This window comes from Diadema setosum, chromosome 19 (genome assembly GCF_964275005.1).
Source record: "Diadema setosum chromosome 19, eeDiaSeto1, whole genome shotgun sequence".
In the NCBI taxonomy this organism is placed as follows: domain Eukaryota; kingdom Metazoa; phylum Echinodermata; class Echinoidea; order Diadematoida; family Diadematidae; genus Diadema; species Diadema setosum.
In genome coordinates this window covers 30,770,221-30,792,627 of record NC_092703.1, presented here as the reverse complement: position 1 = coordinate 30,792,627, position 22,407 = coordinate 30,770,221, and the positions used below count along the sequence as shown (strand labels likewise).

Below are 22,407 nucleotides of genomic sequence, written 5' to 3'. Positions count from 1 at the left end.
GCATGTCAAGTCATTATGCCTAGAGTGTATGGCGTTGGAGGAGAGTGGATTGTATCACCGTCCTCGGATGCTCTTTTTTTAATACGTGGCTCTGCATTCCGTACTCATCAGAGGCCAGAGCATGAAATTTCAGCCAAAAAATAACACTAGTCATTCTTAAAGTCCTGAACAAAATTACTTGTCTTTTACAAAGCGCGGTGTAAAGTCGCATTATGATTCCGGACACAATTTTCATAATAGAATAATCGACATCTTTCACATCTTGTCCATACATTAGAATCACAATTCATACCCATTATTCACTGCACACATTTGTACAAAGTGGTCGACAAAGAGAAAATCGGCAAATGATTCTCAAATTTTGTATTGTACTGTAAAAGGTCTAATATGAATATTTCAAGCACTTTACGCAAAAAAAAAACAAAAAAACTTGTGATAAATCAATGTCTTCTGTGAAATCTGAGATGAAATATGAATTGCTTCTCTATAAAACATTTAGTACATATTTGTGGCTTTTTTTTTTTTTTGCGATTTTGGCCGTACAACGCTCTGTGAAGCTAGTCTACGGAGTCCCACGCGTATTAAATGTCATTAGTACGCAGAAGTGTGCGCGTCCAGAATTACCATGCTGTCCGGTAATACCATGCCTGTATTATAAATGTCTGTGTATCAAAGCAGCAAGTGCAAAGCGGTATTGCATACATTGTACATGTACTTGCGTATAGTGAGACTTCTTCTGTAAATCTGTTTATTAAAATTGCCATGAGGGTCATAGAGCATTGCTTGACACACGATAATACTACCAGACATACTGTGACCCAGGACAGGGTCAAGGGTCACTGCAGGCCATGTTGAAGCTGAGATGTTCCTAGAATGATCAGTCATATGTTTTATATACCAATATTGAATGTCAGTGCCATTATAGGCAATACTGAAAAGACAAAAATATGTCTTGTACACTGGAAATACTGCACAGGCTCATTCGATGAACACACGAAATAATTCATCTGCATGTCAAGCTACACATTTAAAGGGGAAATCCAGTCCAAATATAAGTTAGTCTGATAAAAAAAAAGAGTAAAATCTATGAGTTCAACAGTAAAAATTTGACTGAAATTGAATGAAAAATAAGGAAGTCGTGACATTTTGAAGTTTTGCTAATTTCTGCAAAACAGTTCTTGTGCAATGGATATGAATATGCAAATGAGTGAGCTATTAAACCATGTCATAACCTCACAATTTTCCATTGATCGTGTACAAAAAAATGATGAAAATTCAATGTTTCTATCATTGAAGTCTGAAACATGATGTTATTCCTGGTTGAATAACTTTAGAATAGTGATCAGTTTAATAGATACCAGGATTTGACCCTTAGGCATTATTGCATTTGGATGAAAAACTGGAAATTTCACAATTTTATGTTCAAACTACATTGCAAGTTGTGAGGGGATGATATGCTCATTTGCATATATTGACCATTCAAGAACTATTTCTTGAAAAATTAGCGAAACTTCAAAATGTCATAACTTCTTTATTTTTCACCCTATTTCGATCAAAATTATTACCGTTGAACTCGTAATATTTTATTCTTTCTTATCAGACTAACTTATATTTGGACTGGATTTCCCCTTTAAGTGGCACTAATGCTAGGTGGATATAAAGTGAATAAATGATATGAGTGTCATCATTTTACCAAAGGCTATCTAAGCTTCCATTAAAACTAATAATTGAGTCATTTAGAGCTATTGCAGCCCTGGCATTCAAACAAGCCAAGGCCATCATTCTGGAATGACGGCTTACTTTAAAAATGATGTCTCCTGTGGGATAAATGTTGATCTTTTGTGATGTGACGAAAATCTGTCATTATAAAAAGAGGCAAGTGTACATTTACTGCTCAGTCTCATTTGTGTATTCCCAGTTTGCGATTAAATGACTGCCATTATTTGCACTAGCACGTGTAGAATGTCTTCTGATCAGTTTACCGAGTAGAGAGATGCCACCCTTCCTAATCCACTTCCGACAGGCTCAAACTCTTCTCATGCCATGTGTGCAGCCAGCTCAGTGAGGCGGGGCCAGGCTTTATGGATTTAATCACCAAGGCCCTACTAAAAACCCACAGCCAGAAGCATAAAAGGAGTGAATGAAGTGATGTACAATAGGTCCTGTAGTACCAGAACATAGGGAAAACTCGTAGTGTCTTAGGCTTCTAGTCCTAGGGATCAGTGCCATTTATGGCTCACACAACTGATGACTCAACTTGGGATTATACACACTACACTTGGTGTACTATGCAATTAAAAACCTGTTGTGGCTGAAGATCTGGACTATATTTCCAGCAGAGTAGAACCACAGCCCCACACTTGATTTTATTTTATTTTTTTTAAAGAAATAGACAGACGTCATTTAAATTTCACTTCACTGTTTAGCCTATGTTTCATTGCAACAAATGATGTTTAGGTAAGATGTACATAGTTATTATGTTCAGTGTACTGAAAAGTATATTAAAGTGTAAATATTTTTGTTTTGAAGGAGGTACCTGTATGTTTGATTTTAAATGTTTGATTGTCAGTTATTGAGACGTCTCATAGTGGTAAAAGGGAACAAATACATGTAGTACTCTCTTTTTTAACCCCTTCCATACTGAATTCTTAAATCCTCATAGACTTAATACACAGCTCGCCAGATTCCCGAAGTGAACGGGTTAAGGTCATAGAAATGCAGTGTTAGGGAGCTTTAGATTTTAGACGCGCGGACGTTCAAAGGAAAAAAACATGTTCTGAGCGTGCGCAGTAGCGCGCGTAAAAGTCAATCTATTTTTAGCTTGCGTCGCCTGAGTTTTTCACTATGCGTACTGGGCTATTTTCACATCCGCAAAGTTTGCGACGTAGAGAGCTTCTTCATGCACTGATCATATGGGGGCGCGATTTTATTTTTTATACGTTGCGTCCCAGCGTAATCTAAATCTTTTCCACACGACGCAGGGAGAGGAGAACGTCCAGCGCAAGCGTCGGCTCAAACATCTGCGCGTCAAAATCTAAAGCTCCCTATTATTGCAACTGAGTTTGCCTTTTTCCTTTTTTGTTTGTGGGGGGGGGGGGGAGATGGAGGGATAAATCTGACCAGATATTACAGTGTATAATGTCTATCAATGTATCTTGGAAAAGTGAGATACAATGTCTTATACTGATCATGCTACAGATGTACCAAATTGAATCCTTTAAAAGCATTCTGTATGCTGTTTTGAAAAGTACACCAGAATGTATAGTCTTTCAATCAAAGTATTATATTTAATTCATTGGGACTACTGTATTAAAAAAAAATATAAAGTTGTTGAATTTGCAATCGAGAACCACAGTGATGAAGTTAAACACAAGTTGTTCATTGTCAGGTCAAATGTGTAGTTTGGGTATTTTTTTACCAAAGTGATGACTTGCCATACTGCTCATCTCATTGCGACACAGACATTTTTCACAAGTTCTTAATTGGCAAATTTCAGTCAACTGTTGAAATTCTACAGTCTGTGTTTGAAAACCTTCAATGTACATGTACATGTAGGATATTCTTTTTTTTTTATTTATTTATCTATTTAATTATGTACTCATCATTATTATTATCTTCTTCTTTTTTTTTTTCTTCTTTTTTTTTCTTACAGTGGAAAGCACCAATATTATTCAGGTGGTTAACATCGGGGGAGGGGGCATTTCATAAATGTGTTTTGTCAGTGATTTTCACAGACAAATTTGCTCTCAGCCAATCAGATGCAAGGGTTTCCACTAGCTTTTAAAACAGTTGTCAGTACGGTATTAAACTAACAAGTTTCAGAAAATGCTGCAGTGGAGTTACATCTTAAGTCATGTGACCAAGAAGTCGACAGCTGTCATGTCAGATGAAATATTAACATTTTGATTAACTCATGATTTGAGGGTATTTTTAAGAAGTTATGCCAACAACAACAACAACAACAACAACAACAATGAAATCCATTGTGTTCTGCTTTGATATGACTACTTGTATTGAAAAGAATTTTCTTTGTTTGATTTTTTTTTTTTTTGTACCTGATATCTAGAAACAGTTTTTGGTTAATATTCTAGTAAAATGATTTCTCTTGCAACTTACATGTACAAGCACATGTATGTCATATCACATGCACTATATTTCACCTTTCTGAAATTATTACCTCAATTAAGAAATTTTGTGCATGTGGTTGGAGGTGTGTCTAGTTGATGTTGTGGATGTGTGTGTGTGTGTGTGTGTGTGTGTGTGTGTGTGTGTGTGTGGAGGGGGTGGGGGTAGATGAACTGGCAATATCCATGAACAACACTCAATGTCAATAAATATTCACTTTAAAGAGGAAGGCCACCCTTATAGAATATGTTTGTTTTTATTAAAACGGACCAAGATAAGTGAGGGAATGAGGATATGAAAAAAAGTTTGACCAAATTTTGACTTAAAATCAGCAAGTTATGAAAATTTGATGGTGTTACCTTTCAAACAGATAGTGAGGAATCTATGATAGAGCATGATATGAGGTCTCTGCAATTTTTCTCATTGTTCCAAAGCATTTTCCCGACTTGATCTTCACTTGACCCAGGCAATCAGGCAAGCGCTTATGCAGCACCATGGATTCATCTTTTCTTTTGCCCTGATACAGGAGAAAGACTTGTCAAGTAAAGGAGCACTGAGGGAGAGAGAGAGCAGCACTGAAACATACTATCAACTTCTTGAGCATCCCTACAGCTTGAAGTAGCAATCTCCGTCGCCGGGCGTCGGCCATGTTTGACGAGAACCGGAAGGTGTGGGTGCCCCACCTGGAGCATGGATTCCAGCTGGGGCGCATCATCGACATCGGAGTCGACGGCATCACTGTACAACCGGAAACGGGAAAGGTAGGTCATCTTTTGAAGAGTCGTAATACATTCATCTTTCAGCTTTTGCTGCTAAAGGTGGAGTTGCATGATCCTTATCTATAGCAGGCACTTTTGAGAGTGTAATGTGCATTTTGCAGCTCTATGAAAGTTCATTTGTCTTACATCATTTTGACAAAGCACACCTTATGATAGGATTATGATGCTTAATTATTCCACTGATCAATGTTTTGTTTCCCTGTTATGGTTACTGAGATAACTACAGATCGTCGTCGATACATCTTATTGAAGCTGTGTAGCATATTGAAGGATAGTGTAACTCGTTCACTGATATTCATTCTAGTCAGTGAATGCAGAGAGCTAGTGGCAAAGATGTACCATTGTTACCTCTGCTTCTAGCCGCAGGTCTATTCAGTGCATGGCACACAGATTAAAGGGAAATTCATCCCTAACATGTGAATTCAGTAAGTGCAGAAATCTACGTACTTGTATGATACACACTGGAGTTTGTGGAAAATTGGGCAGTCTGTTCAAAAAGTGTTGTCAAGTGTGTGTGCCTGTCATCACTTAATAGAAGGCTGAAACTATAATTTGTAATGTTGCAGTAGTGGAACGATGCCAAAATATAAAGACAATTCTACAAAATATTTTGTTTTTGCAAATGAACAGTACACATTTCCTTGCCTTATTACTGATACAAATACAGTACATGTAAAGGGTAATGCCATTACCCCTGCTTTCTGAAAATGGTAAGTCAAATGCTCATTTATTATGATAGAAAAATAAAAATCTTATCTCTGTATAATGTGTTCTGCTATTTTTTTCTTCATGCAGTAAATTCAAGTAAACATTTGGGGTATATTTCCCTTCAACAAGCATAAATCCCTTACACCTGCTGTGTGCCCCATGGCATAATTGCGGTTAAAAGATTACATTATATCAGTCGGCAGGAAATGGTACTGACTGCATGTGTCGGTATTCTTCCTTGACCACACAGCCGATGAATCATGAACAGCGGGGGTCTTGAAAACTTGTGACTCTCATTTGTAAAGCATGCTTGAGAGTTTCAAACCAATGTATTAAAGGTCCTATTTACCTTTAGGAGCAGTGATTTAAAAAAAATGTTCAAAATATCACATTTGATGCATTTTGGTCTGTTGTATCACAAAGCATCCTATCATATAAAAAAAGTTAGCAATAAACCTAAAATATAAGGAGATATCAGTAGTTTTATCAATAAACCATAACTGTAGACAATTTAGTCTGGAAACATTTTTATTATAACTATTGTTCACATTTTGTGTGTGTATGTAATATTACTTAACATCGATTATATGGATTCAGATTTTTACAGCGCTTGGTTGTTTCTATCCCTAACTCACATTTTAGAACTATTTTAAAGCACTAATGCTGGGTTTTGTTTCATCTTCAAGTGGTAAATTATGCCTTTAACTATAAATGATGAAGTTTTGATGTATGTTTACTTAGTAAACTTTGGATTATTCGTCATGGCAATTCATAGTCATTGAAATACCCTCATTATACAACTGGAAGATGGCTTTGGGTTTATATCACTTGGTTTGCCATACACTGTAAAGCTGTACACCACTGTCCCATTTTGATTACATTTTTTATTCACTTGTAAATAATTATCAAAAGACACACATGGATGTTTAATGTGGATAAACAATCAAAATCTGCAAAATATACAAAGGATTCTGTGTCTTTGCTTCATGCCTGTTAAAATCCATTTCAACTTGTTTTTATGGCAAAGAGAAGAAACGGTGAAGATGTACTCTGTACGTAATACCCTAAAAAAAGATTTAGGTGTTTTGCTGCAGAAAGTGAGTGGGTAAACCAATTACTCAGTTTAAAGTCTTTTTTTTTTTCAGAGATTAAAAGGAGAATAAAGCACTAGTGTGTTGTGTGCGTCTTTTTTATTTTTTCATGAAGTTGCAACAGTGGCAGGTTTGTTAGCTCCCATTCAAGACATTCCCCCTTTCTTCTTCATTTTCTTCTTCTTCTTATGTATGTTATAGTTTTCAATGGACAACCTGCAGAACAAGGAACTATTTATAAAACAAAGAGCAAAAATAATATTTGTCCAACTGGTTGTAGCGAATATTATCCACCCTGCAAACAGCCATTGGAAATGACATTAGCGTGGGAAGACCACTGATAGATTATCTTGCTTCACCCACCTCAGTTTTTTGTTTTGTTTCTGTTTTGTCTTGTGTGTGTGTGTGCATGTGTGTGTGTGTGTTGTTGTTGTTGTTGTTGTTGTTTTGTTTTTTTTTTTGGGGGGGGGGGGGGTGGGGATATCACACTTCACATACATACATACATACTATGTACTGACATTGTAGAAATGATTGAGCACTTTCAATGAGTGTCTTGGTATCACTTCCCAGTTTCTGTGCTACCTAACTTGATTGACATGCACTAGTATTCACCTTTAACATACATTGTAGTTCAACCAATCAATAACATCTGACAAGTGAAGAAAGTCATCAGGCTTGTTCAATATCTGAATATTCATGAATACGAAGTACATCGTATTCAGTATCAGGAATTCTTGCGGGATTGTCATTTTTGTGGCACCCTGTGCAACTTTTACATTCAAGAAACCTATTAGCCTGAAACGATCTGAAATTGAAAAGTGAAAATAAGCTTCTAAAATGTAAGCTGGGTAAAATTATATAATATTACTTGCTTGTAGAGCAACTTGTAATGCAGAAATTCAAATTTACATGGTGACAAAACCTCTTTAACCCGTTGAAGACGATGAGTATTCTCGGGCAGGTGTCTACGCGGGAAATGCATGTTGTAGCAAAGTCAGTCCATCCTCAACGGGTGAAGGTGGTAAAATTTGCTGACGACACTATGTTAAACACCATTGTTAAGACAGCAGATGTACATAAAAGTACCGGTACTTGAACATTTTCTTCAAATACATGATGCAAAACTGAATCTGTATTCAGCCGACTCTTAGAGTTATACTCATGTGTACATACAAAACCCATGCAAAACATACAAATGTAGGCTTTGATTGTTCTGGTCTGTTCTGACCATTTTGACCATGGTGAAAATTACATTTGACCATCTGAGGTAAACTTCTCAACAAAGTGACCGAAAAAAACACAAGACTAAATCATGTATGCAGGGAATGATGGTAAATAGTTTTCAGTGAGGAGTGCATACGTATAATAGTCTGATTCCATGCGGCTGTTTGCCTCACTCTTCAGACAAGGTTTACATTTGGCTAGGGTAAACACCCACTGGGCTTGATCTAGAATTCGCTGGGCATATGGCTTTGAGAGACGTGGCGAGAAGTCCAAAAGGCATAATTTGCGTTTTGGTGACGCTCCCTCCTACTTTGTGTTAACACTTCATGCAACTAGAGAATCCACCTGCTTGGTGCTTTTGTGTCATGGGTTTCAGAGGTGGTTGGGGGTGTTGCCTCCTTTAATAGTCAAAGGAAACATTGTTTTGCTTGTAATTGGTATGAAAATTCAAGCACAGATCAGCAAAAGCGTAACGTTAAAGCATGATTGGATCTAGTCATTGAAATAAATATCTTCAATATCCCATACATTTCCAAATGATGATGGTGTACAAACAGGACTCAATTTGCTCAAAGGAAGTACAAACATGTGTATAATTATGTAAGAGCTCTCTAAATATCCCTTTGACCTGGGTAGTGACAATGCCTTTAATTTTTGCAGTTCCATCTTAATGGTAATTGTTTTTGAACATTAATAGAACAGAACTCAACACATGTATACAATGTACATTGCACATTGTACATCGTTTGTTGTATAAGACTTACTAAGTGCATGGACAATGCAGGGCCTAGGGCAAGATGACAGGCTTAATGATCACATACTGTACATGTTGTTTTGAAAAATTCAGACTGATCATACTAATCAGACTAATGAGAATCCCCAACAATATCAGCATCCTTGAAATAATTATTAATGTATCCCAGAAATGCACCGAAGCAGATGTGATGTTCTACATCCCCATTTGGTGCATTTTATTGTACAGTACGGTGTAATCATTGCCATAATTGTGATAATGAAGACCATTGTATAGTCAATGAAGATCGTTTGTCTGTGTCGACAAACACATTTTTAAAAATTTTTTGTGTGTATTGGCTCATTACCTACAAGTACATGAATTAGTGTAATCCTAATGTTCTTTGTTGCTTTATGTACAGTAGTTTGTAATCCCATAACTAACAGAAAATGCTAGAGCAGTTTGCAAATAAGGACATTAATTTAATGTTTAGCTTCATAGGCAGAACATTAGTACCGTAGCTTCCTGTAAGAAATCATATTTCACTGAACACAAGTATATCCACGAAATGTCAACGAGGTTTTAATTTCAGTAAATGTACAAATGAAGGGTTTTATCACAAAACAACCTATTGCATTTTTGTTAAGTTGTGATTAAAGCTGCTAAAAAAGGTATATTTTTAATCATACAGCTGTAACTTCAAAAATATTCTTTGTTATCTTTAACTGAATACAGGTGGGGTATCAGAAGAAAGGTTTTATTTTGTTCTATGTTGATCTCAACATGATGCCTAGCCCATTTTGCAATGAAACTCTTCAAATACAAGTGTTTGCGTTGACTTCAGCCTGAGTTACCTGGAATTGAGTCGAGAGTTAATTACATACACGTATTCAGATGACAACGTGCACTAACATGTACGATACCTGTACTAAAGGTGTGGCAATAGACTCCTTACTAAGGAGACTGTATGGTGGTGAAAATGATTTTCAAGAAGAGAGAGAGAGAGACAGAGAGAGGAGCGTCTTACCATGGTGGTGATGGAAGACAGCTCAGTTTCCATGGCAACTGCAGAATTAATGCAATCCTAGCAACCTCGGTTATTATGTTGCTCTTATGTGCACACAGGCTAAGAAATGTACACACCTTTACCATTGGGAAAAGACATATTATGTGCTACTGCATACTTACAGGTTGGAGTCTACAGTGTGATTATACAAAACTGTACATACCATATATAGACCTGTATGAGTATGTTTGCCCCTTACTGCTGCATTCATGTCTAAACATATTTCCTCTTTCACATCGATAAAAAACAAGAATGATTTAACATACAAACTATCTAATCAAAGCTTGTCAAACAAAATTTCAGTGCTTCCACAAAGAATGAACATGTCTCTGACTGATGTACATTTGTACACTGTAGCTTCTATGGTATCTTTCAACATTTCGAGGCAGTTTTTTACTTGCACCTTGTTAATTATTGGCACATTGTGTATGCACCTTATCCCTATGGCACACACTGTCACCAAGTTCTGCAAGAATCTTTAAGTATGAAGGAAGCAGACTACTGACAAGAAGAAGAAGAACATTGTGACAGTATCTTGTAGATCTGAAGGACTGTTAGATTTGTATGGACATTATATTTTGGATCAAAAATTTATCCTCAAAATATCTTAAAAGGCAGTTATATTTAATAGTAAAGCCCATTCTGCTTTTTGAAGTTGAGGGATAGATTTTATCTCTAGATTAGGAGCACAGGCTTCAGCCACTAATTATGTCACAAGTCCACACCATGATATGTTTTCCCCCAGTAGGCTGGCTGCTTAAATGTACCGGTGTTCATTTTTTACCGTCCTACCTGTAGTTCATTGTACTCAGTAATATGAGCTACATGTGTTCCATTCATGCTTTTCTTCTACAGTAAATGCATCATGATGGATTGAATTATTCGTTGCATTGTTGGATAGACCTTGGCAAGCTTTGTAATTATCATTATGAAAGGAATTGTAACAACTGGCAAAACTGATAAAAATCATATGAAAATGGGTTTTTTACTTGTAGCAAAAGGGAAAGTCTCCTGAAACAGGTTTTATATCAATATGATATATTTGAAAATATTCATGCTTTTGAGAAATTGCGAGTCGAAACTGACTGATTTTCTTTGCACATTTTTGCTCTTGTGCACCTACATGTATCTTCAGCGAGCTGACACAAGGTCATTATACATGTATGCCTGCCTTTGTGAGCAATGTGTTTCATGTCGACAGCTTTCTCTGGTAACCATCAAAGTATCAAATTCTGACATTGATGTACACAGCTGTACTGTGCATTTAGACTTTGAGATGTTAAATTTGAGAATTCACTGGGATAAGAACAGTGATGACAGTGCGAGGACAGAGAGAAAGAAAGCAAGGCACACTGAGATGAGATTGTGAAACTGAAGCAGCAAGGTCAACATCAGGCCCATCAGCATGAATCTACAATAAGGCCCCGTGCCTAATCCAAACCCACCTTTATGTTGATAATTCTGGGCAAGATTAGTCCGATATCTTTGGTCAAAAATAATTACACACCTATAGAATTATACAAAAACATAGAGCCATGACATATTTGCAATAATGCCAAGGGACTTTTACTAGACCATAGCTCTTAGACATTTCATCGCTGTTCCCCTCCCCCCCCCCCCCAAGCTGTGAGCTGTTTACCACCTCAAGGAATGCAAAGTTCTTTTGTTCAAAGGTCTGCCCTCCCTCTCCCATTGAGTCTGGCACTTTGTCTTTTGTAGAAATGTTTGTTATCTTTGTGTTCAGTATCTCATGTCATTAATATTTTTTTTTCTAATTTCTCATTATGAAACTTCTAGGCATGTGTATGATATTGGCTGTTAGCACATGGTCAATATTTATGTCAGTGTATGGGTCTTTATTGTTCATCTTTCCTCGGAGGAAAAAGACTATGACAGGTGATAAAGGCAAATCGAAAGAGGGAAAGGCCTGCTTTGATAGCAAGCTGTCTTTAAAGGGAAGATAAACCCCAAGAACAATGTGGATTGAGTGAAAGCAGCAACATTATTAGAATACATCAGTGAAAATTTGAAGAAAATCGGACAATCGATGCAAAAGTTATGAATTTTTAAAGTTTTGATGTTGGAACCGCTGGATGAGGAGACTACTGGAGGTTATGACGTATGAGTGGACAACAATACCAAGAAAGTATAAAGAAAATACTACAAAAATCCAGTTTTCATGAAAATTACAAATTCCATCAACTTGATATTGACATATGTTAAGGGTAGCAATTATTCCCCCTGCTTTCTGAAAGCGGTTGGTTCACTGCTCTTTCATAATTCTAGAAAAGTGAATTTTTGTTGAATTTCCTTTATATTTTCTTTGTATTGTTGTCCACTCATACGTCATATCCTCTAGTAGTCTCCTCATCCAGCGGTTCCAACACCAAAACTTTAAAAATTCATAACTTTTGCATCGATTGTCCGATTTTCCTCAAACTTTCACTGATGTGTTCTACTAATGTTGCTGCTTTCACTCAATTCACATTGCTCTTTGGGTTTACCTTCCCTTTAACACCAGCATTTAGTAATTATCATCACCATTGCTAATCAAAGCCATGATTAGTAAAAATAAATTGCACATGAAAGTTTTTGTCTACACAATGCATCGAATGCTCGTACATGTACAAATGTAGTACACTCTTGATTTTTTCATGGTCAGCTATTCGCGAAAGATTCATTTGACGAAAAAGGACGTCGGCTGCAATTCGTGAAAGTTTCATGCCAGCAACATTTCTGTTTGTACAGTAGCAGAACAGTACCAATCATTTTGATTGTCAATTTGTGTCTACAGAGCCCTGTAAATTTGATTGTTTACATTTCAATTGTACACTTGTACCTTTTCTTTCCATCATGAGTAATCTTGCAAATAAGCCTGTCAAAGGTTGGTCATGCCAAGGAGGTTTAATACATTAGAGTTCCAACTGGCTGCAATATATTCAAACAGTTGTCAGATTTCTATTCATGTACAAAAGAATTCCACAGGTGCACTTGTGCCTCTGATGATCGATGTTCCAAGCCGCCGTCTTGCTGAGCAATCTGAAGATTCATTTTGAACGTTATCATTATGTTGGCCATATTTTGCTTATTTATTTATTAAATGAAATGAAATTTTACGTAATGATAAAGCATGTAAAACAAAAGCCAATTCCGTCCAGAAATTTGCGCAAAAGTGTAAATCAGAGCTGTATCATGTGAAAATGTTTAAAACTGTACCATCCTGGAAAGCTGCTTTTATCACTTTTCCGCTTAATTTCCACAAATGAAACTAATATAGAATAATCTTCAAGTATAATTCGAAATAGATATATCAGATTAGTGCCTGGGTATGCCCAGTCGAGTAATTTTCATCTTTATTTCAGCATTTTTTGCTCAATTTCTATTCGCGCATCCTCGTGTCTGTACCTACCACCTACCTTTTATAAGAAGGGATAGCGAAAAGTAATTACCATCACAAAGACATATCTTCCTTTGAAAGTGGCTGGTGATTATGCAGTGAGATACGAGTCAATTGTCTTCCTATCTGAGCGGCAGATCCAGTTTGCCACATGCTTCAAATATTTTTGAGCGGCGGCTTCGAACATCTAGCAAAGGAAATAAAGACGGTTGTGACTCCATTCTCTAGAACCTCCTTGGTCATGCATAGTACTGTGGTGCAATCTCACCCTATACCTTGTTGCATTTGTCCAATTGTGTTCAGTATGTCATTGTTATATATTATTTTTTGATATGTGTTTTATCCTCCTATATTTCAGGCTGTCAGTGCTGCTTATGACAGAGTCTTTCCAGCAGAGGATGATGAAGCCAAGACGGTGGACGACAACTGTGAGTACCAAAAAACAACAACAAACAAACAAACAAAACAAACAAATAAAAAAGAGTGGTATCATAGGTTAGACAAGTCTGTTACTCTGTGAAGATACAGTGAATGTGTAAAATTACATTTTGAATGTTGATACCTCAATAAACAAAGTCCTGTTCAAACAGTTACAGAATGATTGGTCAGTATGGTTTGTGACCATTCATAACATTGCTGTAGTGGTGATGTTTATAAAAACAAAATGCCAATAAAGAAAATTTTGCTGCACCGTGTATACTATGACAACATTTACAATATCGTGTATTACATGTATATCATGAATGTCATCATGCCATTGATCAGTGTAGTTTTAATCCACCATGTGTCGAGTGCTTTGGGTATCGGTCTCATAGACCACGTTGTAAATCATGCCCACTGCAGTAATACACTGTTCATCTTCAGTGCAATACAATGTAAACATCTTTGTTGCAAGAACAAAATTTGTACTATTTTTCAAGATTTGTTGGAGGAATATATTTGTCATACATGCACTGTTTCATGCTACCAGTGAAATTATGATTCCTCGGTGACAGAAATTGCCCTAATTTTCTTCAGAGCCTCTGAATCCAACATTTTGACTAGAACCTTTCAGTGCATGGAATATCCATAATATCCAATAATCCTATCAGCAAGACCATATTGCAGAATAAATGCAAATCCACTTCAGTTCTATTTGTATTCTCAGATTGTTCATGTGCTAGATGTGTGAGATCCACATTCCAGATGTCTGAGATCAGGACTGATGTGTTTTTATCACTGACTGTCATCATAGGAAAATGCAGCAGTGCGACAGAATGATACCATCTTTAGAGTCACCGTGTATTACAATTTGTATTTGACAATCAAACACACACACACACACACACATACTTGTACACAAAGGAATTGAAAAAAAAATGAAAGTCGGAGTTATTTTGTTAGTTATTGTGCCTGGCATTGACCATCACCGTCCTTCACAGGTGATATGCACATTTTATATGCATCTGTTGATTTTCTGCCTTGTGTATGCCATGCATGTGTGTTTGTGTGTGTGTGTAATATAAATAAATCTGTGTGCTATCATACTGCAGGGACCCTTGCATAGAACTTTGTGCATGTGGTGTATTGGAATCATAATGGTAATGGTAGAAATGTCAATTGAAGTGGCATGCATGATTAACTAGGCTTTCACCTGGACCACCACAGCTCAAAAGTTGAACTTGGCATTTATTTTCATACTGATGACTAATCATACACACAAATGGTGTGTGTTAACGTTAAAAATGCTCAGAAAAGAACTGTATTTACAGAACACTGTAGGTAACATGGCACACATGTGTACATGTAGTTCAAAAGTGGGTAGTGGTCTTGATATAATACAATATACCTTTAAAAAAAAAGACTAAAAAATCTTATTGATCCTGTTGTTATTTTGATTTTGTGCATGCTCCACATATTGATTTGATGGTTTGATACATTGTACATGTATGTCTGGAGAAGAGAAAGAGATCAATGCTAATATACTGTATTTCACACACATCTGTTATGAGTTCATGGTAATCTATCTAGAATATGTATGAAGATTGGTCATATCGTCGCTGGGGTGACAAGACCTCGTATCTCAAAAATGTCAAAAAAAAAATTTTTTTAGCTTAATGGTCAAATAATGGGTCAAGTGATGTCTTGGCCAAATCCTAACTGTCTTACTCCAAAAATGAAGCCACCATGACATGTCAAAGAGAAGGCTTTCCCATTCACTATAGTGCTTTGGCCGCCATGTTTTTTCGCTCTCTTGAACATTTGACAATTTTGAGATACGAGGTTTTGTCACCCCAGCTGACGATATACATTGTATGCAGAACTTACCCTGCAGAAATATGATTATAGAGTTTACATACAAACCTAACTCAAACACACACACACACACAAATGTCTTCAAAATTGTACAATTTGATAAATGAACAGGAACTATACATATCATTCATTATGAGTAACCATTAATACGCTTTCTGTTTTTCATGTGAAAAGTACTGGAAATATTTTATGATTGTTACGATGGTAACAGTGGTTATTGATAATGCAGCATGTTTTATGCGAAAAGTACTGGTAATATTTTATGAGTAGATTTCCCTGTGTGTGAGTACCATAAAATCTTTATCCCCATCAACTGTTCTGAGGGTAGATTTCTATCGAACCATTCCATTTGATTTTGTCCTTGTGGTTGTTGAATAATGCAAGACAGACTTGTCAGTGGATTTGCTTTCAACAACTTGTAGGCACGGTTCAGATTTAGAAAATTCATATCATAGATAATGAGTGAATATATTAATAGATGTTGATATAGAAAAAAAAGAAGAAAAGAATGAATGAACAGGTGGATGGATGAATAATCATCTAGATGACTACAAGTAAAATTTGCAGAATAAATAACAGAAAAATACATGTCTAGTCCTGTCCAGGTCCTATTGACTCAAATTTTAGCCATCTGTGTCATTTATCAACATACACTCTATGGTGATAGTGTCATTCTATGCCTTGAGTGAAGGCCCTTTTCGTCTTAAAAGCTATAGTGTATGAATGGCACCGTATGCACTGAAAGAACTCTAAAAATGGATGGAAAAAAGTCTGTAATTTACCACTTCTTCATATCCCAACAGTTTAAACATAAATTTGATTCATGCTGTTGTTCCAAATTTTGCAACCTCCAGACTCACTTCTCTTTATTTTATTGTTTTAGAGACTAATGTACAATATTCGTACAAAAACAGGCCTCTGTCATATCACGATGCAGATCTCTTTTTTAAAGCATTACTTCGCCTTTCGACTCTGCGTAATTTGTGAGATATGCTCTATATTTCGCCACTTTCTTGGCAGGTTCCTTGATGTACCTGAATGAGGCCACTCTTCTCAACAACCTCAGGCTACGCTACAAGAAAAACCAGATTTATGTAAGTAGTGTGTTGCCATGGCAGCAAGACAAAAGATGTTGTCACCATCAGAAAATTTCTAATTTATCATCCTTCATGACTTCTCTCTCTCTCTCTCTCTTTTTCCGGGGGGGGGGGGGGGGGGGGGGGGGGGTGGGGGTGGGGGCTTTTAAGGGATGTTCTTCATGGAGAATTGAACTCAAATCAGCTCTGATCAGAAAATGCCATTCTAGTGAAGATTGAAATTACATTAACTGGATATACAATGTACAATGGGCTAAGTTTTTTTGTTTTTTGTTTTTATTTATTTTTTTTTTTTAAGGTCAGCGTTGATTCTATTTGATTATTTGATTATTCATAATTCTGGTAGGATTGAGCCAGTATTAGCTCATGACTCTATGTGTGATGAGACACCAGAAGGTTTAAATGGTTGGCTTTGCGCTGGGAGTAATTTTGCAGTTACAATAATGCTTTTTGTGTCTACAACTGCAAATTCAAAGTTTGTAACATGTGAGACATCTGTACATCTGCAATGAATGTCACATACACGTTCATGTGTAAGTGAAATATGAAATGAAAAATGCATTATTGTAGGAAAGCTTTAATAGATTGGAACTGTATAGTGTAAATAGAGCAATACTTGCGGTTTTGTCCTTACGTGCATTTGTCATAAGTTTTTAATGTTACGATCCCTTTACTCTACCACAAATAATTGTTTGTGCAGCAAAATTTTAGTAACATATACATGAAAGATACATGGTAATTTCTGTATTGCTAAAAGCTTTAAAGGGTATGTACAGTTCTGGTTGAAGTGAGGATTTAGCTTTTAACGTTTTGCGAGATATTCAGAAACCACTCTATGAGATGTCAAAGAGCATGCAATTCTAAGGGGTATCAAAAGTTTATTTGATGAAAAATTGTTTTTGAAATGGCTGAGATATCCAAAAACAAGGTGAAACAAAGAGATCCTAATAAAAGGCATGGCCTGTCGCCTTTTATTATTATCACTTTTTGGGATATCTCAGCCATTTGAAAACCAATTTTCATCAAATAAACATTGAATCCTTCTTAAAATTACCTGCTCTTTCAAATTTCATAAGAGGTTTCTCATTATCCCACTTAGGAATGTTCAAAACATGAATCCCCACCTCAACCAGTACTGTACATTCCCTTTAATCTATAATGCTAGAATTTGGATTTATGTCCATTTCTGAAGCACACTGTAGTTTGTCTTAAAAAAGATAGCTGAATTGCATGTTAGAACATCTTTAGACCAAGTCCTGAATGATTTTATAATCGATATTTTCCTGTCTGTATTGATCAGTTTTCAGTTTTCATCTCCATAAGAAGATGGCATTATTTAAATTCTTCTGCTTACAGACAGTACCACATTTCAGCAACTTTCAGTGTTAAACTACACAAGAGCACAAGGAAAGATGAACTTGCTATTGTGTAGCATCAAAGTACAGTATTAGATGAAGCAGTATAATGTCTAGTCCTGATTGGTTTACATTAGTAATCTTATTATCACATATTGACAGAATGTAGACTCTTTTTCCACAGGTTGATCACAATTGTTTTGACCCTGTCTTGTTTGCCTTTGATACCTCAGACCTACGTGGCAAACATCCTGATCGCCGTGAATCCGTACAAACAGATGGGGGATCTCTACACCTCAGCAACCATCAAGAAGTACCAGGGGAAGTCCCTCGGTGTCCTGCCACCCCATGTATTTGCCATAGGTCAGTCACAGCTTGAAACCCGACCATACTTAAAGGCATAATTTACCATTTGCAGATGAAACAAAAAACCAGCATTAGTGCTTTTGAAATAGTTCTAAAATGTGAGTTAGGGATAGAAGCAACCACTGTAAAAATTTTAATCAGTAAAATCGATGTTAAAGGTCCAGTTTACCTGTGGGAGCAGTGATTTAAAAAAATTTCAAGATATCACATTTGATGCATATGTGTAGGTCTGTTGTATCACAAAACATCCTTCCATATAAAAATTTTTGCAATAAAGTGTAAAATAAAAGGAGATATCAGCATTTTTCTTAATAAACCATAACTGTAGATGGTTTAGTCTAGAAACATATTTATTTAAACTATTGTTCACATTTTGTGTATTTAACAATACTTAACATCAATAATATGGATTTAAATTTTTACAGTGGTTCCTATCCCTAATTCACATTTTAGAACTATTTTAAAGCACTAATGCTGGGTTTTTGTTTCATCTGCAAATGGTAAACTCTGCTTTTAAGTATTGTTAAATATACAAAATGTGAACAATATTTGTAGTAAAAATGTTTCCAGACTATTGAAAACCGTCTATAGTTACGGTTTATTGAGAAAAATGCAGATTTTATTGAGAAAAATAAAAAAAAAATTATTTCACTGTTCCCAAAGGTATTTAAAACAGGACCTTTAATAGAAAAGCACTTCACAGGGAAGCTCAAGAAAATCTCATTACTCCCACACACCCATTTTCTTATCAATTATTATTATTATTTCTTTTTTTAATGTTCTTGTCATACTCTTTGTAAGCTTGGTGGAACTCCATTTCAGTTGTGCTGGTCCAACCAATCAATGATATAGGAAAGAATGTGAATTTTTGATTACCCATAGTTCAATGCAGCAGGGTTTGTTTTGGTGGTGGTGGTTGTTGTTGTTGTTGTTGTAACTAAATCTATATTGAACACTGTACTGAAATTGTACTGAAATATTACCTATCTGTAGCTTTAAATTGATACCAAACATTTTGTGCAAACATTTGCCTTCACTGAAGTCTCCCCCTCCCCCCCCCCCCCCCCCCCTTGCTGTGTTCTGTCTCATTGCATGATGCTCACATCCTGGGTTTGTAATGGGTACAAAGCTACTGGCATGTGGACACTCCGTCTTCTTTCTTCTTGTCACTTTTATGTCACTCATCGATAATAATAAAGGATTTTTGCCATATTGTGTAGTTACTATAATAACACACTCCACCGCACATTACAATATGGCAGTCAAAACATACATACTTTAAACTATATAGCAATTTTATGAAGGTGAATTTTTGATCTGGTTTTAATAAACATCCATGCAAGGACATCTACACTGTAGTTGTGTGTGTGCCTAAAGCGCGTGTATATGTGTGTCTGTGTGGATTACGTAATACGTTCTTTGCACTTTTGGCAGCATATGCAGACACCGGAAGGTCTTTTATAAAATCTTATAAAATTACGTATCTTCTGGTAGACTTTTGTCAGAGATATTTTATAAGTCCTGTAAATTGCTGATCAAAAGTAATAATACAATTTGAGTGTTAGTCTGATACTTGCATATCACACTACGTTCACAGCACTACCAAATTGCTGTTGAAATGTAGAATAGTTGACTTGATTTCAAATTGGATTAGAATGGATTCAAACTGTTAGTGTGGATTCCGAACTCTCTGATTACTGAGTGTGCAGAGATACACCATAGATACGGAGCATAGTATCGTAGTGGGTTTGGGGGAATTATGGGGATCTGTGCTGGTTTGTTTTGCTTTAAACATTAGTTTGCCAAGCATTATGCACAATTCTCTCATCATATATCTTTGTTTGATTAGCAAGGTTATCATATTTCCATAGGCCTGTAACTCATACATGTAGGATTTGGAAATACAATTCAAATTACACGCTTCAATTGAAGGTCATTTGTGATTTTTGTTGTTGATGTTGTACTCACCAAAAGAATCATACAAATGTATGCTGATTTTAATGTGAATTGTGTGATTAGGTATTCAAATCAAGATTTGCACTGATTAGGTGAAAATTGCCTGAATTAAAGGTTTTTCAATAAGTTGAGTTAGTGCTTTTGCTGTAGTTGTAATGTAATCCTGCACACACAGACTCACACACACACATTCCCACATACACATTTACACCCACACATACAGGCCTACGGAATGTGAATAATATGTACCATGTAATAGTGGTGTAACGTACAGGTGTATGATACTGTCTGAAAAATCGTTCCCTCCTCCCCATTGCGAGCCCTCTGATCTCACAAATTCAATTAATATCTACCTGGCCATGTGCTCATTTAGATGCTGATGGCTGTTTGCTTAACTGGCGAAAGATACGCCGCATGTGGTGGTGGTTTCTTGCTATACACATATATGGGGCATGTGTGTAACGCCCCAGCAGCATGAGGCGTTACCCTGGGGTTCAGCGGACATGGACTTTGGCCGTTACACTGATGTTTACTCTACCCTCAGAGCTCTGAGTCAGACAAAAATTTTCCCCCACATTATAGAAAACTATGACTTCATGATAATATTCAGTTTGTACTTGAATGGTCAAATTACCTGGTACATGAAGATTTGTTTTTGCTATTAAACCAATGTGAGGTGATTAAAATGTGCACCATATCTAATTTACCCTGTGATTTTAACTGATATTGAATAGTAAACCGTTTTGTAAAAGTGTTAAAAGCCTTAAAAATTCCATGAATTTCTTGTTGTTCAGATTAATGACTCTTGCATCAAGTTGTTGTTGTTTTTTCAACTAATTGACAAGTTGCCCTTCATTGACATATGTAATACACACTGATTATTCATGTGTTAAGAGTAATAGCCATGTTCTTAATCTTTTCTTTTTGTTATAAAGTTTTAACTTAAATGCATCTACAGTATTCAGATTTATTTTAGCTGTGATTATCAAAGACAACTTAAACAGGAATTATAACAATATCCATGATGACTGAGATTCTAAATCTTGGGTCTTGTTTCTTCAAAGCTAAATTGTACTTTAATGGGAAAACTCCACTCCGTTTTCAAGTTGACTAATATCAAGAAGAATACATTAAAACTGACGGGCCAGTAAAACTTTCAGTGATATTAGACAAAGAGTAAGAAGTAATGAAAATGTTCAGATTTAATGCATTATTGGCCACGCTATGATGCGCTGACACACAGTGATGATGTTGTTTCATCATTTGCATATCATGTGACCATAATATATCACCATTCCATTGAAAAAGAAACATTTCAACTTTGTAACTTTTGTAACTAAAATTTGTAACTTTCTGATTTCTCCTTCAATCACTGTAATGACATAGTTTTCTGTATGTTTTATTTTGTTATTCTTATTAAAAGTCTCCTTGAATACAGGGCACATTTGTCAGTGTTAGAGTAAGATGATCTCATTGCACATTGTAAAATCACCTTATGGTTCATGTGAATGAGCACCATTACATGTCCGTTTGTGAGTTTGCCATGCACAGTCAATGCATACATTGTGTGCCCCTGTTCAAAACCCTGTACCGAAGTTGTAAAAAAACACATTGTAAGGACTTTGACCTCAGAAACCTGTTACCTAAGCAATGAATACAAAAAGTCAAGATCAAAGCCAAGACAAAAATGATTATCCTATTGTCCTTCAGTAGTAAGAGGTAATAACTCTAGATATTAAATAGAAAAGTCATCTTTGTTGACTTATCTCACATGATGTTGTTCCATGGTAATATGACTTACGTGGGAATATTGGCTGGTTTAATGATGGGGTGCATTTCACAGTTGATTGGTCATAAATTCTGACAGCATGTCATTAATGAACTTTATTTGTATTGGCAAATGTTATGCACGTGTACCAGGTATCGTAAGGTACTGTACATGTACAATATTTGTTAGAAATGTGTATTGGTTTATTTTATGTATGGGTTTAGAATAGGGGATTGGCATCAAAAGCTTAAAACAAAGACATTTCACAAGAAGAAAAGTAAATGATAAAATTGATGAAAAATAGTACAAGTGCAGAGCTTTGAAATTGATATAATTAAACCAGTATTATTCATTTGCTTTCTTATAAATCCTTATAAGAAATCTTTAAATTCTTATGCCAATGGCTGTGGGGAATGAGGGGCAAATATGATAAAACAATTGCAA

General features: G+C 36.0%; 1 protein-coding gene across 1 annotated transcript in view; it reads left to right on the top strand.

Moving 5' to 3' along the window:
• Positions 1–4,681: 4,681 nt before the first annotated feature.
• The window catches only part of LOC140242222 (unconventional myosin-VI-like), a 47,416-nt gene continuing 29,690 nt past the window's right edge, over positions 4,682–22,407 (top strand). Inside the window, exons 1-4 of the mRNA XM_072321965.1 lie at positions 4,682–4,886; positions 13,485–13,554; positions 16,442–16,515; positions 18,107–18,236. Coding sequence (XP_072178066.1) covers positions 4,773–4,886; positions 13,485–13,554; positions 16,442–16,515; positions 18,107–18,236 — 388 coding nt within the window. The 5' untranslated portion in view covers positions 4,682–4,772. The remainder of the gene's footprint in view (positions 4,887–13,484; positions 13,555–16,441; positions 16,516–18,106; positions 18,237–22,407) is intronic.